Source organism: Ischnura elegans, chromosome 6 (assembly GCF_921293095.1).
Source record: "Ischnura elegans chromosome 6, ioIscEleg1.1, whole genome shotgun sequence".
NCBI lineage: Eukaryota > Metazoa > Arthropoda > Insecta > Odonata > Coenagrionidae > Ischnura > Ischnura elegans.
In genome coordinates this window covers 40,422,673-40,438,796 of record NC_060251.1, presented here as the reverse complement: position 1 = coordinate 40,438,796, position 16,124 = coordinate 40,422,673, and the positions used below count along the sequence as shown (strand labels likewise).

Below are 16,124 nucleotides of genomic sequence, written 5' to 3'. Positions count from 1 at the left end.
ATGTAGTAACAATGTAGGCAACTGGCATATCATTAAAGCAACCCCGGAAGCCATTTCCTGGCTACCTGCCTGTGTACTGGGTCGACTTGTTTTGCCTGTGCACCATGTAGTACCTACTTATTTTATGATTCGCTTATATATTTTGATCCAATATTTTATGGCTTCTATTGTCATCAGCATTATGCAATGAAATAAATTTTTAGTATATGTATACGTATTACGATTTTTCAATGCCTATATGTAATATGAAGTGTGTTCAGTAGGTTCCCCTTGCTTGAGCCTAAGTTGATACATACCCTGCTGGTGAAATAGGATGTGTTGATGATATGGATTTGGTGTAGTATTGCTACCGAATACATCTGCAATCAAAGAAGTCATCAATGTGTAGTATGTGAGAAATCGTGTAAAGATATTTTTCAATGAAAAGTTGTAAACTTAAAGATAAATCTGAATAAAAATTTAATTTACCATATTCATGATTTTCAGTGAATAGAGAGTGATAAGACTTACACATTTTTTATTCTGTAAAAACAAACACTTGGTTTTCTTGGTAAACATAACCATTGCCTATCAACTTTCGAAGCAATCTACATGGACATGTGCTATGTTAGATCTTTCCTTGATACATATTGAAGTTTCACCCGACTGAACCCATTTAGTTACCACATATTAGACAAATTATCCGTACAGGGAGGTATTGTAAAGTAGTTGTTTCAGATTTTGATATTAAGGCAAATATTTTTTTTTAACTGGGAGAAAGCGTAAAAAAGATTTGATGCTTTCTCTCTTTTTGCTCCTGTTACATGAAAACATGCTTATTCAGAATTTTCCCTCATGGAATTCCTTAGTAGTGCCAACTCAATCAATAGGCATTCTGAGCAAGTAATTTGAGATACGGATCTTAATCCTTTGGGAGGAAGGTTGTAGTTAGGGTTTGAAGATCAAACGTGTCAACTTTTTCCGGTTAAATACATATGTCATGGTGAGACTAATCATTTATTTTTCAATCCAGATGTCACTCAATCAGTATTATCATTTCTTTGTGGGCTAAATATTTTTCATGTTTTTATTGAAACTCTTCCATGGTAATGCCTTTCACACAGCATTGTCTGTAATGACGGACGTAAAGCCTATATATTATACTTAACCTATCACAGTTGCATATATGTGACAAGTGCACCAACTTCCTTCAATGTCTTTGAGATCAATATAGAGTGGAAATAATCTTTCCTGTCTTTCGCTCCTCAAATTCTGGAAGAACTGAGGGAAAAGTGGCATAGACATGCAGTCGGAAATGAAAACGCTCGTAAGGATGGACAGTCACTCGGTTTGTCCGGGTCCCAGGTCACCAAGTGGTGATGCGTATGCCGTTGAGTGCACCTGGTTCCTGGATGCCTATTGCCCTCTGGCCCTGAGAGGCACTCTTTGTCGACATTTGTACACTTATCCATGGACACATGTTGCACCATATTACCCTCCGGATGTTGAAGCACCACCACCCACTTCTTGGAGATATCCCTCGCATAGCTCGGATTCACGCGGCGAATGTCAGACTTGCACACTGAACTTTTTCCGGCAGCATATTTTGCCCACGACCAGACAGCTTGGTTGGCACGCTCGATATTTCTCAGTGAATTACCCTCTTTTTTCTCCTTCCGCAGGTGGGTGGATACAATATCATTAGACTCCGGTATGGGGACATACAGTGCATTCACTATCCCAGCACACCTCCTCACTAAATCTGCCACCTGCAACCTGAAAAATAGCATTCATTTCACAATCATTAGGGCTATTAATTACTTAGGAACACTAAATAACAGGTAGTGTTCATTTGATAAAATGATGAAGAGCATACAAAATTCATTGTGAATCTATCAGGCATGGGCGAACCCAGAATGAAAACTAGGGGGGGGGGGGGGGGCAAAACTAGTTGTAGTCGTTCAAGTTGTAACTTTTCCCAGTGAGAAATGGATCATCGAATCTCCGTCGATTCGACGTCGAAGTACTCATCGATAAAACGTCGATGGTAACACATCGATCGATGTCTATATGGTCCGAAAATCGACGTGTTTTCAACGTCGACGAGATATCGTCTTTTTACCTGCGATTCCTACTAATAATTACGGAAATATAAATCTTTTCTCCACAGAAAAGGTTAATAAAACCAAAATTTTAAGGAAATTATGACAGAAATTTATTAGTTTTTATAATTGTTTGCTTGAAAAAATAATGATTTTTATTTTAGTTCCATGTCTTATACTAATATTTTCTTCAAAAGGAAAATTTTGTTCATAACTTTTGTTTTGAACTAAATTTATTTTTTTTCTCCTAGGGGGGGGGGGGGGTCAGTTGCCTTCCCTGTCCAGGGGAGCTGACTTACAAAAAATATTGGGGGGGGGGCCCAAACCGGGAACTTGCCTCAGGAAATTTTATAAGTATTGAGTTTTAAGTTTTTTAAGCATTTTAAAAGAGTTGTATGATCAACATTAGAGCCCTGATAACTCGAATCTCGATATCTGGACACTCCGGGGAAAATCAACAAGCCTGACACATTTTTTTCTCGCACCCATAACAAATTTTTGAGGGGGCTTAGGCCCCCTCAGGCCCCATGGAGTCGGTGCCACTGCCCCTGTCCCCCAGCTGGGTATGCCCATACTTTAAGGTATGGTTCCACTGTGATTTTAAATTAAGTTTTTGCCTTCTTGTTTCTCTAAGTTGAACAAAATATGTTCAAAGGATAACAATGAAGTAGCATTCAAAATCATAAATTTTAAACAGTAAATATAAAGAAGAGAGCCCTGTGTAAATAGGTCATGACCGCAATGTAATACATACTTGGATTTTGCTTTCATCGCCCTGGAAATTAATACTTTTTATGAATATGTTAAATGATGCTTTTAATTTATGGGGTATGATAAGTTATCCCTTTTCTCACGATATTTTTTCATTCTTTTTATGTGTGATAAATGTACATCTAACATCTAATTGTCATATGTGCGCATAACACTAAGCCTTGGAGGAGGAAAAACCCACCCAAGCAAGAACTGAACCCATGATCTCTGGGTTTGCATGAAAGGACTTGGTGTATTTCTCAGAGGTATGTCAAGTTCATATGGAGCCTCTCAAGAGAGCTAGGATCCACCGACATGGACGTATCCGGCAGGGGTTAAGAAGAGCAGCTGCCCCACCCCCCAGAAGTAAAAATTACAAGTCTTCACGGAAAATCAGGACTGAATTGTAACAACAGTTATCAACAAATTTTCTTTAAGCCCACGAAAAATGATATTAGTATAAGACATGTTACTGAAAGAAATCTTTTTTCCAAGCAAATAATTTTATAAAAATAATAAAGTGGTGTAATTATTTTCTTAAAATGTTGGTTTTATTCACCTTTTCCATGCTAAAATGTTACAACATTTTTCATAAGTTGGTGCGAAGGCTTCTGCGGTGTGCTGGTAATGTAGGCTGCATTTTCCTGGTTTCACTGCGCCGTGGTTGCGTTGGGGACAACAGTTTCTCCTGCATTCCAGCAGGCGTCTTCAGGTCGAAGTGATTATGCCGTATTTTGGCCGCCGTTATATAGGCAACCCAGTGGTGTATGTTCTCCCTGATTGGTCGCCTTGCGGCCAATAGCATAGTGTGCAATTGGCCACAAGCCGACCAATCAGGGAGAACATACGCCACTGGGCTGCCTATATAACGGCGGCCAAAACACGGTGGTTTTACGGGTTTCCCAACTCCTTAGGGCGAATGCCGGGCCGACACCACTCCTGTACCAGTGAAAAATCCCAGTAATGCTGAAGAGGCGTAAGCCTATAACAGCTTCACGAGCTTTGTTGTTATGTTGTTGTTGTTGTTTCAAATTTTATGTAATTGTCACTTGCTCGTGAAATAAACAATTTTTGACTTGACTTGACAGCATAATCACTTCGACCTGAAGATGCCTGCTGGAATGTAGGAGAAACTGTTGTCCCCAATGCAACCACGACGCGGTGAAACCCAGAAAATGCAGCCTACATCAACATTTTTCAAAGAAATATTTTGTAAATTCATGATTTTTTTCAATATTTGGTTTTCTTTTGTGATTCAAAGTAAGTGTGCTTTTATATTTCGGGGGGTAGGGGGGGGAAGTGTTAAGACCCCCCCTTGCTATGCCACTGGATCCGGGGTTGTAAACCCACACTTAACTAGGCTGCAGTGAACTTTTAGTAGACACTTTCAATAGAGTTCAAACCCCCTGAAATGTTTGGGGAATGCAATATCAAGAATATCTTCTTGGAATGATTCACACCCTAAAATGTTACCTCACTCACATTGCTAGCAAGAGTGTAAATTACAAAAAAAAACCGTATGAGGCTGAGGAATTCATAGTTGGAATTCAGTGACTCTCTTGGCTGAGGTTAATGGCACTATCAACTTATCTGCAAAAGGGTCACGGCCATTGAATTTTGTCACAAATACACATCTAGAGAAGTAGATGATGAATCCAAAAATGGAATAAGACAGGTCCAGGTCTCTTAACTTTTCAAACTCTACCATAATCAACTATTGATGAAGGACCGTTTATATAACCAAAAGAACCGAAGAAAATATTAATAGGAGAATTTTGGAGAAATATGGCATTTATGGTGATGATGATGGAAGGTAAGATATGTATGAATATGATAATCAATAAATTTAGCCTTGAAGGGTATCTAAATGAAATGAGGACAGGATATGTAAAGGCATTTGGAGAACTGCCACAAAATAATTCGATTTTGCATTGTTTGATTAAAAAAACGCAATGTATCTTGCATATAAAGCAACCCTCCACTTACCTGGGGTACCTCCTTGAAGAGTCACAGTATCCCTGCTCCTCGTAATCCTCACAGTCCTCCCTTAAAATGTCCCTCAATGTTGCTGTCTGATTCAGAGTGGGTGCTGACACCAGTTCAATGGGATTCCCCTGTTGTAGGGATGGCTGGGAGAATTGGGTAAAAGTCGCCTGCTGAACAAGATTTGACTGGGAAACCCCAACCAAGTCATTTGTGATCTGTGTTGCAATTGGTTGGCGCAACAGGGGTTCAGCAGGGCGAATTGATGTGCCCTGAAGTGTTGATTGTTGCTGGAGGAAACCTGGAGATTGTTGATTTCCTGGGGATATACTATTGAATCCTGGAGCTGGCCTCACATCCTCTGCTTGGAAAGTCAAAATCTGAGGGCTTCCCAAAGGTATTCTTCCTTGCTGTTGTTGCTGCCCGCTCAGAAACTGTGGCTGTGGTTGTCTTGGACCCTGAACTGGCCTCTGAAAGCTTCCCTGGGGGTTGAAACCACTGCCGAAATTGGTCTGCTGTGGGTTCTGCAGCCCTTGGATCGGTCCAAGAGGTGGTGGGCCATCCGGCCTGAAGAACTGTTGGTTTGGCACTATGGGCCTCGGTCCTGCAGGACCTCTGATGCCATCTGGGCCAGATGGGGGAAAGGAGTCCGGAGCAGGAGAGACCCCACCACCATTGAAGCCCAGCAAGTTGGCCAGCTGACGGAGGAGCCCGGGTTGCTGTGGTCTTGGAAAGAACGATCCCTGGCGAGGTGGTTGGGGATTGCCAGGAAATTGTCCTGGACGAGACAAGAACTGAGCATACGAGTGGCAAGCTAGCAGAACAAGCAGGAAACCCTCCTGGGAAGTCAAAAAAGGAAAACCCTATTATGCAAAGGCATTACAGTCACATTATTTTAGAATTTATGTACTAAGATAAAATATATGGAAGAGGTAGAGGACAGGATGTGAAAGAGAAGAAATACGTAAGTTGGAAAAGATTAGCTGATAGGAGAATTGAGTGTAGAGCTACTTCAAACCAATCTTAGGGTTGTTGATCAGTGATAATGATACTTTAGTTCCTTTAGCTTGTAGCTACCTATTGCAGTTAGTTTCCCATACTTATGAGCAGTAGCGTAACCAGGTATTTCGTTCAGGGGGAGTCCAAAACCAGGGAGGAAATTTTTTGAAAAACTGAGTACTAAGTAATGGGTTTTTAATTAATTTTAACACTTTTCACAACAAAAAAACTTCATTTGTTAAAGAAATATTTTGTAAATTCCTGATTTTACAATACTTTGTTTCCTTTTATGAACGAAAATGATTGTGTTTGTATATTTTGGGGGGGGGGTCCAGACCCCTGGACCTCCCCCCTGGCTACGCCACTGCTTAGGAGGCTAGCTGAGGGTGCATAATCACTCCATTAAAAGCCTGTACCAAGAAAAAAAATTTTCAGGGATTTTTAAAGAAAACAGAGTTCTAATGGAGGGGAACACTTGTTACAATCTTCTGAGCATTTTGCAGGGGGAGTGGAAATCCCAAATCCCCCCACTTAATGCAGCGTAGCTGTGTTGACTTTTCTTCTCAGCCTCATACATTACGCCATAGGATTTTAATCTACACCTGAGTTTTTTGTTGTCATCATGATGGCAATCACCAGATGCATCTCTTCATCCAGCTCTTCCATCTCCACCAACCCCAATTGGGCCCTCCAAATGGCTAATTCATGGTGGGGGTAACAGGGGGAAATATGAGCCCCTCTAACCAGCCATCCAGGTGTGGTATCTAACCCATTGGAGGGGTATTCCACAACACTCAACCCCATAAATAACCATGACCTCCATGTCCTGTACCAAAATGTGGACTTGAGACGTCAATAGTTAGTTCAGTAAACCAAGTCTGAGAATTTGCAATGGAGAAAATGGCTTGCTGATGTAACGGGTAGTAAATCTGACGTCAATTGGGAGATCCAGGTTCGAATTCCAGCTGAGCCATATGATTTTTTTCATTGAAAATTTCATCCTTGATTTGGAGGGGTTAGAGAGTTGGTTTTTCTCTATGATTAGCTAGAGAAATATGTAGGTGGCAAATCAAAAATGGAATAATATTGAATCCCTTGGCTATTCAAACTCTATTAAAGTCCGCAATGCAAAAAATTGGTGAAAGATCCAATTCCTTGCTATTTTGTAACATTTATTTAATCATAAAATATCTCCTGGAAACACAGGATTTGCATCTTAAGGAACCCATCCATGTACAAACTTATGGCCTACTGGTGCATAAAGGTTACCGACTCTTTACGCCAATCCAAGCATTAACATTCAAGGAGTGTAGTACTTTTGGCAGCATAGGCAATATGCAATGCATACTTTGGTCAGCGGCGCTCAATAGAGAGGTGCCTATAGTGTAACATAGAGTAAATCCGGCCCTGGAGGCACGGGGGCACGTGCCCTCCCCCCCAGACGCTTGAATATTGTGTACAGTAATTATTGTATGCTGGTTTTAATCTCAAAAATAAGGGACGGGGGGGCACGTGCCCCCCCCCCCTAGATCCGCCTATGCACCCCTGGTTTTGGACCCCACGCCGAACTTTACCACGAATGCCTGGCTATACCACTGCCAAGCGTATTTCGCGCTGGTTAAAAGAATGGCCGTTATTGGTGCATTCGACATCCTTTAAAATTTACGCTCCATTTAACTATCTAGACTTCCTTCTCGCACATTCCTTTTCTTTGCTATCTCCCTCTTACCCTCCTGTCCTTAAAAGCTTCGAACTTACTCTTTTACCAGTGCAAATGCGCATCAAGATCATCTCCACTCCTTTGTGCCATCTCTCGTCTTTGAAAATTTAGGACAGTGCAGTGATGTAGTTGGGCCGGTACGGCTTACCCCTAAAATCCAAAATCGTTTTAAGTGTACCGGTTAAACTACCTTTTTACGTATGTAAAAAATAGCTCTACTGTAAATTGCCCAATGTAAGTCAGAAAGAAAAATCGGAAATGAATATTTACTTGTTCAGAGTTATCTCGTGGCACAACTTGGAACTAATATAAGAGTTGGAGTTGACATTTCAATCGCGGCCGGATGTATATAATACCTACATGCTCAGCTGTTGGCGATTTTTTGTGAGTACCGCCTAAATTTTTTCCCAACTACAGCACTGGGACAGTGCAGAAGTAAAGCAGCTTAAGCGATAATTTTCTCTCGTGCTGTAGAAAGGATGAAGAATAATGCTGAGTACCTCAATATCCATATCATCATAATCAGTCATTTTGGAAATCGCGTATGGAAATTTTTACTCAATGCTCATGCGAATCTTCTCAAGAAAATATACGAGGAAAAGAGGATACATTCAAAAGCATTTTTCCGCGTATTTTACACCTTTAATAAAATAAACAAAACCGTGGTTCTGAGAAGGCCAAAGTCAAAGATTTTCTTATTTGCATTTCAGAACCTTGAATAATAATAAAAAAGACATAGCAAACATCTCATCTAATACTCACGGCCTTCAGCTCATTCAAAAGAGGAATTCATTGGGGAAAACATAGAAAGTAAGAAGTGTAAATACGAGAAAGCATACCGTAAGCCAAAAGAATGGGTTTTTCTCAGGGCAGTGGCGCAGCGTTTGGGGGATAAAACCCCCCCCCCCCCAGAGCTCAGAGAATTTTTTAAGTTTAACCCATTTCACTTAATTTGATTGATTTACTAATAGAATATTGTAAGGATTAATAAAATATCCCTCGGAAAGCCGTAAAACTCACCATTTTGAACCATTTATCTATAAAATTCCGCAATTTATTAATCTCGTACCTGCCGCTTATCCTGGTGGGTATACAATACCCCACACACCCCGGTGTTAGTTGCACCCCCCCCCCCCAGCCTTAATTCCTAGCTGCGCCCCTGTCTCAGGGTTTATCTCCAAATTTTTAGAAAACGACATTCCCCACATCTCTCCGATTGGGTAACAGATGAGAACTTGAAAGCAGGCTACAGTTAATTCTTTCCATCCAATCCATCAGAACGACGCGAATATTCGGATTCAGAATTCAGAGAGAATGCTCATTCAAAGCAGTGGCATAACTTTGGGGGTGGGGGATGGATCCCCTCCAAAGCCTCAGAGATTGAGAAGCAAATATTATAGCATACCTACTAATGTTTTCCCTGTTGTGATGATTTCCCGCGGAATTTCGAATGAAACCCAAATTTTAAGAATCAAAATGATTTAAAATAAATTGACATTTTTTTATTTTTCCCAGACCCCCCGAAGGTTTTATCCAGTAGCGGATACAGAAAACACTCAAGGGATATTTTGAGCAAAATATATTTTGAGTTTTAGAAAGTTTTTTTTTCAAACTGATTACCTATACCCTAATATCGAATGTCTGTGTGCTGTGGTTAACTATGTTTCCTGTTGCTGCTGAACGAAATCAAAGGATGTACTTGAAGGTGCATTTAGTAATTTTTGGACGCCGAAAGTTACTTGGAAGAGTTCTCGTTATTTATGCTTACCTTCAAAGTTAACAAATGTGGATTGAAACAAAATAATACGCAAGACAATGTCATATTATGATATTAAAAAGTTACAATTGTGGTTCTGCGATGTTCGGCAATGAAGGCGGTCCCGCAAGGAGGGGGTGGGGGGTAGACACAAAAATATACGAGGCTATTGAGGCTACGTAATACACAAAATGAAACGTATGTACGTAATGATAACCGTATTAAGAATCTTATCTAGTTTTTAAGCGTCTGGGGGGTGAGCACATGCCCCCCATATGTATCCGCCACTGGATTTATCAGTAATAATCGCCGGGAAGGTTTACGATCTTAAAGCATCCTCTGTATTGAAAGGAATAGACACAAAGCGGTTTATTAGACTTTTCAACAGGCAGAAGAGAGAAAAAAGTTGACCTTAAACAGCCTTACCAGGTGTCAAACCAGAGAGGGTTAGCAGATAGAAACCCCTTCATCGGTATCAGGGCTAAGTCAGCCTTAGTTCTGATGATGATGAGGGCGTTACTCATTGAAACGTTTACCTTGAACAGCCTTACACGCAGGGGCGGATCCAGGATGTATTTTTGGGGGGTTGAGGGACACAAGGGTCTGACAGGTCTTCCCATATTTGTGATTAAAAACAAAACACTACAACTACTATAGAAAATATTCATTTATTTTTATATGAAAGTTATTAATATTAAATTAAGTGATTGAGGCTACGTAATACACAAAATAAAACGAACGCAATGCAAACAAGGGTCTGACAGGTCCTCCCATATTTGTGATTAAAAACAAAACACTACAACTACTGTAGAAAATATTCTTTTATTTTTATATGAAAGTTATTAATATTAAATTAAGTGATTGAGGCTAAGAAATACACAAAATAAAACGAACGCAATGCTAACCGTATTAAAAATCTTTTCTAGTTTTGAAGCGTCTGGGGGGGGGGGGGGGAGGGGCACGTGCCCCCTCTCCCCTTAAATCCGCCTATGCTTACCCCAGTGCCAAACCCGAGAGGATTTTATCAATAATGTTTTCCGGGAAAGTTTACCATCTTTTAAGCACCCTCTGTATTGGAAGGAACAGAAAAAAGCCGTTTATTAGATCTTTCAATAGGCAGAAGAGAAAAAAATCGGCAAGAGAAATTCGAGGCATGCGAGAAAAAGCCTCAGCAGATATGTGCAGACTACCGGCGGATTGATGCGGGAGTGGTTAAAGTGGGAGAAAGTTGAAGGATGACGGTTTTGTACCGCTAACTGGCTGGGCTGGGTGCAAGAAATTTAACAAGGGATGACGAGGGAGCAAGAGACATATCACGTGACAAAGGATAGCATTTGAAGAATTGTGAAGGAAGAGTCAGGGACGGATTTACGACCTGCAGTGTGACCCCTACCAGGGCAGAATCTTCTGAGGCTATGGAAAACCGTCTATTCAATTACTTTCATGTATACCGAATTAAAAAAAAAAATAACATTAACCTTTCAGATTGAAAAGGGACATAACACACCACAACTTATATCCAGTGGCGTAGCCAGGAATTTTGTTCGGGGAAAGTCCAAAACCAGGGGAATTTTTTTTGAAAAACAGGGTACTAAACAGAGGGTTTTTCACTACCTAAATTTTACGGTTTTCATAGTTGAGAAAACGTCATTTTTCAAAATCTTTTGTATAGTCATGATTTGTCAATATTTTGTTTTCCTTTATGATGAAGCAAAGTAATTGTGTTTTTAAATTTTGGGGGAGGGGACCCGACCCTCGCTACGCCACTTCTCATGGCCTAACTGGGCCTACCTACCAAAAAATATAATCTATGTACGCCATTGCTCACAAGTAGTAAAAAATTTTAAAAGCATATAAGCCAATAAAACATTTACGTGTCTACTTACTCTAGTTATATTTCAAAGTAATGCTTTAATTGAATGTGTTTTTATACATATGAATAACTAATTGTAAATAAATGCATATTTGATGTGAACCCCACTGTGGTGAGGGCACCTAGATACAACCACGAATCTTACCCCTTTGGGTCACATGAACAATAGCTCAGCGCCAGTACGGCAAAACTAAAAATGCGATGGCGCCAATTTTCTACTCTATTCAACGCACGGAAGCCTTCAGACATTCGCATTCATTGTTCGCGCGCTAAGGTCGACTGTCAGTTCAACTAGTAAGCAGGTATTGGTTTCGTCATTCTGAGTCTATTCATAATCTCTTGGAGATGTCATATGTGTTTTTACTCGACCAACGAGAGAGTTTATGCTGGAGGATACTTTGAGGAAAAAAAACAAAACAAAATACTTCTTACCAATAAAATATATAAAAAGGATTGCATTCAACTACATATGGTATTCTGCCGAACATTTTTGGCACTAAACTGATTCAGCGGTTATGAAAAAAAACTGAAGTCGTAAAAACTGCGCGAAGTTTAATGAGACTTAGTCTCATGTGTTTTACAATTTTAAGAGAAAAAAACGCAACAATTTCCATTTTCAATGTCCATCGCACAATCATCACAGATTTCGTCGACGTTTCGTTGCGAGGCTTTCCCAAGATCTTCAGAATTGATAATGCCGACTAAGTGACATCGGTATCACTCATCGGATGAAGACAACTAAATCATGATCATCAGCCCTGAAGGTGTTGGAAAAGAGTCCCAACGAAACGTCGGCCTACAATATGCAGACCCTAAAACGGTTGGAAACCCGAGAAGAATTTATTCGAACTTGTGCAATAATTGGGAGCTGTGCAAGGCCGAAGCCAGAAAATAATGTGAATAAGAAAGAAGATTATTTATCACCAGAATTATATTCAATTTGCGAGAAAAATAGGAATACCCTACAAATCCGTTTGAGGCGACGGTCAAAAATAAATATGCGTAAAATTTGAACACGCTTTTCAGCGGACTCTGGTTCACTACATAAACCGAAAAAAGCGCAAACTTTCCCTCCCGCAGGATAAAAGATAATGTTATCCTACCATATCAAACCGTTTAGGGAAAAGACACGAGTCGGCATTACGGGGATGGATTTGAATGTTGAAGGTCAGGATCGAGACGATGGCTCTTCAAGGGCTGATAAAGTGGGGAAAAGCGCTTCCGATCGCGGCGAAAGAAAGTCTTAGGCTTCCCGTTTCTGCTTTCCCAATCGAAAGAGAGAATTCCCATACACGGCAACTTGGATTTACATACTACTATAGCACGCGTCTTCATTTTCGTAAAAGCAAAAGGGCGAGTAACTTCCGCGTATGGGTAAAAAAAGAAGCTTTCTATGGGAATAAAAAGTTAAATGAATTGGAGGAATATTATATATGGCTTGCCTTGTACATTCTGTCGATAGGGCTGCGTTCAACTGCACGAATTTACATACTACTCGCACGCGTCTTCATATCCGTAAAAGAACAAGAACGAGTACCCTCCGTGTATGGGTAAAAAAAAAGCTTTTCTGTGGGAATAAAAAGTTTAAAGAATTGGAGGAATGTTATACATGCCTTACCTTGAACATTCTGTCGATGGCACCGCGTTCAACTGCACCGGAAAGAGCGGCCTTTTTGGAATCCGACCGCTCAGGTATGAAAGCGGTGAGGGACTAAACAAATCCGTGCTCGGAAAACTCTCACGTCGGCTCTCGTCCGTGGAGGAATATGGATAAGAGGATGTTCGCGCGGGACGAGATCTTGCGGGTGACGCCATGCCGCCGTTCGAAAGTGGGCCGCGCGGGAGAAAGGAGAGGACGCGAGGCGACGGTGGCGACAGTCCCCTGTTGACAACGGAACAAAGGTATTAGGGTACAAAACCCCGCGAAAGCGAACGCCTCACAGTGAACTGAGTTGGAGAGAAAAAAAAAAACTGGGAAAAACTTCAGTAAATCTTCATCATCAAGAATCAGGCACGTAACAAAAAAATTGTTTCCGGTTGGGGGGAGGGGAGGGTGGAATTAAAGGGTGCGTCGACGGCGGGGTAGCTAGGAATTTCGTTCGAGGAGGGTCCAAAACCAGTGGGGGGGGGAGGGGGGTAATAAAAAATGGGATAATGAGACGAGGGTTTTAGATTTATTTCAACACTTTTCAAAATCGAAAAAACTTCATTTGTAAAAGAAATCTATTGTAAATTCAAGATTTTATTCAATATTTTGTTTTTTTTATAGTGAGGAAAGTAGTTGTGTTTTTATATTTCGGGGGTGGAAGGGTTAGGACCCCCCGGACCTCCCCCCTTGATACGCCACTGGGTGTCGAACTTCCCATTAATATTGTGAAGAAATTCTACTTTAATGATGCTATATTTCGATGCTAATGCGCCAGCACGAGGTCAAATAAACACAGGGGAACAATTTTTAAATTTTTTCCGTTGACTTCAATTTTTGAGCTGGTTTAAGGTAAAATAGGCATGCCGATTTCAAAACTGTAATTATTTTTCTTCAACCACGTCAAGATTTTTCACCATTCCTTGTGTAGTTGTGACTACACTCACCTAGACTGAGCGTCAATCACAGGAGGCATCATTGCTCTCCAAAAGGGTAGTTTCTTTCATCAAAGAAAACGAAAGGCATTGATTGCGATTCGTTACCCACCATTAGTGTATTCATAATATAAAAAATAATTTGATTTTAGAAATCCCAGTTTGGACGAATTTTAATGGTCAATTTGAACCTCATTTGAAAAAGGCCAGATTGGCGCCCTTGCGATGCCACTCCACGTGACGTCACAGGGACCTAGATGCTATACGAGTAGTCAGGAGATTCACATCGTCTGAGATTACCAATGCATGCATGAGGCACAGAGCTCAGGGAAACATCTCTTAATAATCGCCTATTAAAATTTCCTAATTGTAAGATCGGAAAGTTTCCTTCGTTTGATAGGGTATTATTAATCCATATTTAAGCCAAGCACTACCCGCTAGCAGGGTACTCAGCTACCTGCTAGCAGCCTGCATCGTAGCAGCGCTCATAGCCTCGCACCAAGGTGGCCTCACATGACGGATTCCGGAACTTGAATGACGTCACACGGGGTTTTCCCAGCAATCATACTTAGCCGTCGCATTTTCGCGCGCTTGAAAGTTTTCACGTCTCATTTAATCGCGAAAAATAGATATTTTCATTAAAACATCTAAAAGCATGAAATACGTACTCCAGGAGTAATAATCTTTCGCTTTGGGCAATAAAAAAATAATAGGAAACCACCCTATTGGCTATCATTGACCTTATCCGACTGATGTCGGGTTACTCCGCAGACGGGTGGCGCCTTAGGAGAACAGCGACAGGTGCACAGTAGTAGGTATGCAGGAGATACTTTAGTAAGACAGCGACACGTGGCCCGAAATTTGCTTCGCAAGGGAGCTTCGACATTGTGCGCGTACGCTACACGGATATTTTCTTGTAAATTCATTGGCATTTTTACCTTTGTATGAATCAAATCATTCTGTATGGACAGTATGTTATGTAATATTTTCCTTCTAATTCATTTAGCATTGCAAAGGGAGATATTAAAGATACATTTAGATTAAATGCCTTTTTCAATTAAAGAAAACCCTTGATAATTCCATTAAGAACTTTTGTGATTCCACCAATGTAATTTTCTTTTGTTTATATATAATATTTGAGGATATCACTTCGCTCTCGGTGGATTCTCCTTCGAAAGAATCTACTCTCACCCTCCACGTGTTCCGCCTCGAATATGTCGTTCATCATCATTCTCCTCCGTCCATTTCACTTTCACCATTCTCATCAATGCACACGCTTCGAGCCTATTTTCACTCTGCTTCATCAGATTTGGGACTAACCAAGAGGACGAAGCATCATTACCTCTCAACCTCTCGTATTTTGTCTTTTTGGAGACATAATCATGAACTGGTTCTTTGGCCACTGGCAAGTCCAAACACCAAATTTCTCTCCAACTCCTCCTGTCCCGTTCCTCTTCTACATGGTTTCTTTATACCTACCATCTTTTTTGTTGAATTCTTAGTTATTTTATGGTTTACTTGAGAGAAATTAATAAACACACCTTATTTCATTTAGTTAAACAGGACAACAATGTACCTTGTGTTTATTGACTGTAACCAAAATATGTCTCCATGTAGAACATTTACATGCCAACCATAATAAACACATGAAAACTGTTTTTGTTTAATAATATCTTCCAACCACGGTCTTAGAATATGAGAAGGTCTGGACACTCTCCGTTCAGGCATGGTCATTTAATGAAGCCGTTTCCCGTTGAGGCCGGTAGGGGCGCCACCTATCCTGAAGGGCAAGTTTCCTACGTATCTGTATACGATACTTCAGTAATTATGAACTAATTTATGGCAAAAATGAATATAAACACATCGACAGTGGTTACTAGTTAACAAGTTCATATGCACTTAACATCTTATAGCGAAAAATACCTAGAAATCGTTCTCATACGTGAGTATTAATCAAATGGAAGGCGTTGGATTTCAGCTTCGTCTGCTTCCATACCTTTGTAAAATCAGTTACAGCCATAACGAAAGATTGTCAGCAGTTAAAACCTTATGTAGTGAGGAAAGGTATATTTAAGGAAATAATTATTTATAGCTCTCTTGTGGTAAACGTTAATATAAGTTGTCATAGAAGCTACGTACGCACCATTGCCTCTGAGCCCATCGGCATGTTTCCACGGCCTTATAAGAATATAGATGTTATTCCTTGCTTTCAAACACTAACAAATATAATATCAGAAACGCAAACGGCTTCTTACCGAGGCCGAAGTGAAATACTTCTTATGAAGTGACGTATGTTAATGTTTTTAATCTCCTGAGTCTCGATCAAGTGATAATAATAATGGCAGGGCACAGCAAACCCAAAAAAATGATTCTATCCTAAGG

The 16,124-nt window shown here is 40.5% G+C and overlaps 1 protein-coding gene across 1 annotated transcript; it reads right to left on the bottom strand.

The window, feature by feature from the left end:
* Positions 1-505: 505 nt before the first annotated feature.
* Positions 506-12,981, bottom strand: LOC124160166. Its single transcript, XM_046535925.1, has 3 exons — positions 12,781-12,981; positions 4,818-5,653; positions 506-1,755 (listed from the first exon to the last, which is right to left on the bottom strand). Exons 1-3 carry the CDS (start codon positions 12,787-12,789, stop codon positions 1,245-1,247), a joined length of 1,356 nt encoding a protein of 451 aa, XP_046391881.1. The 5' UTR covers positions 12,790-12,981; the 3' UTR covers positions 506-1,244.
* Between the last annotated feature and the right edge of the window lie 3,143 nt (positions 12,982-16,124).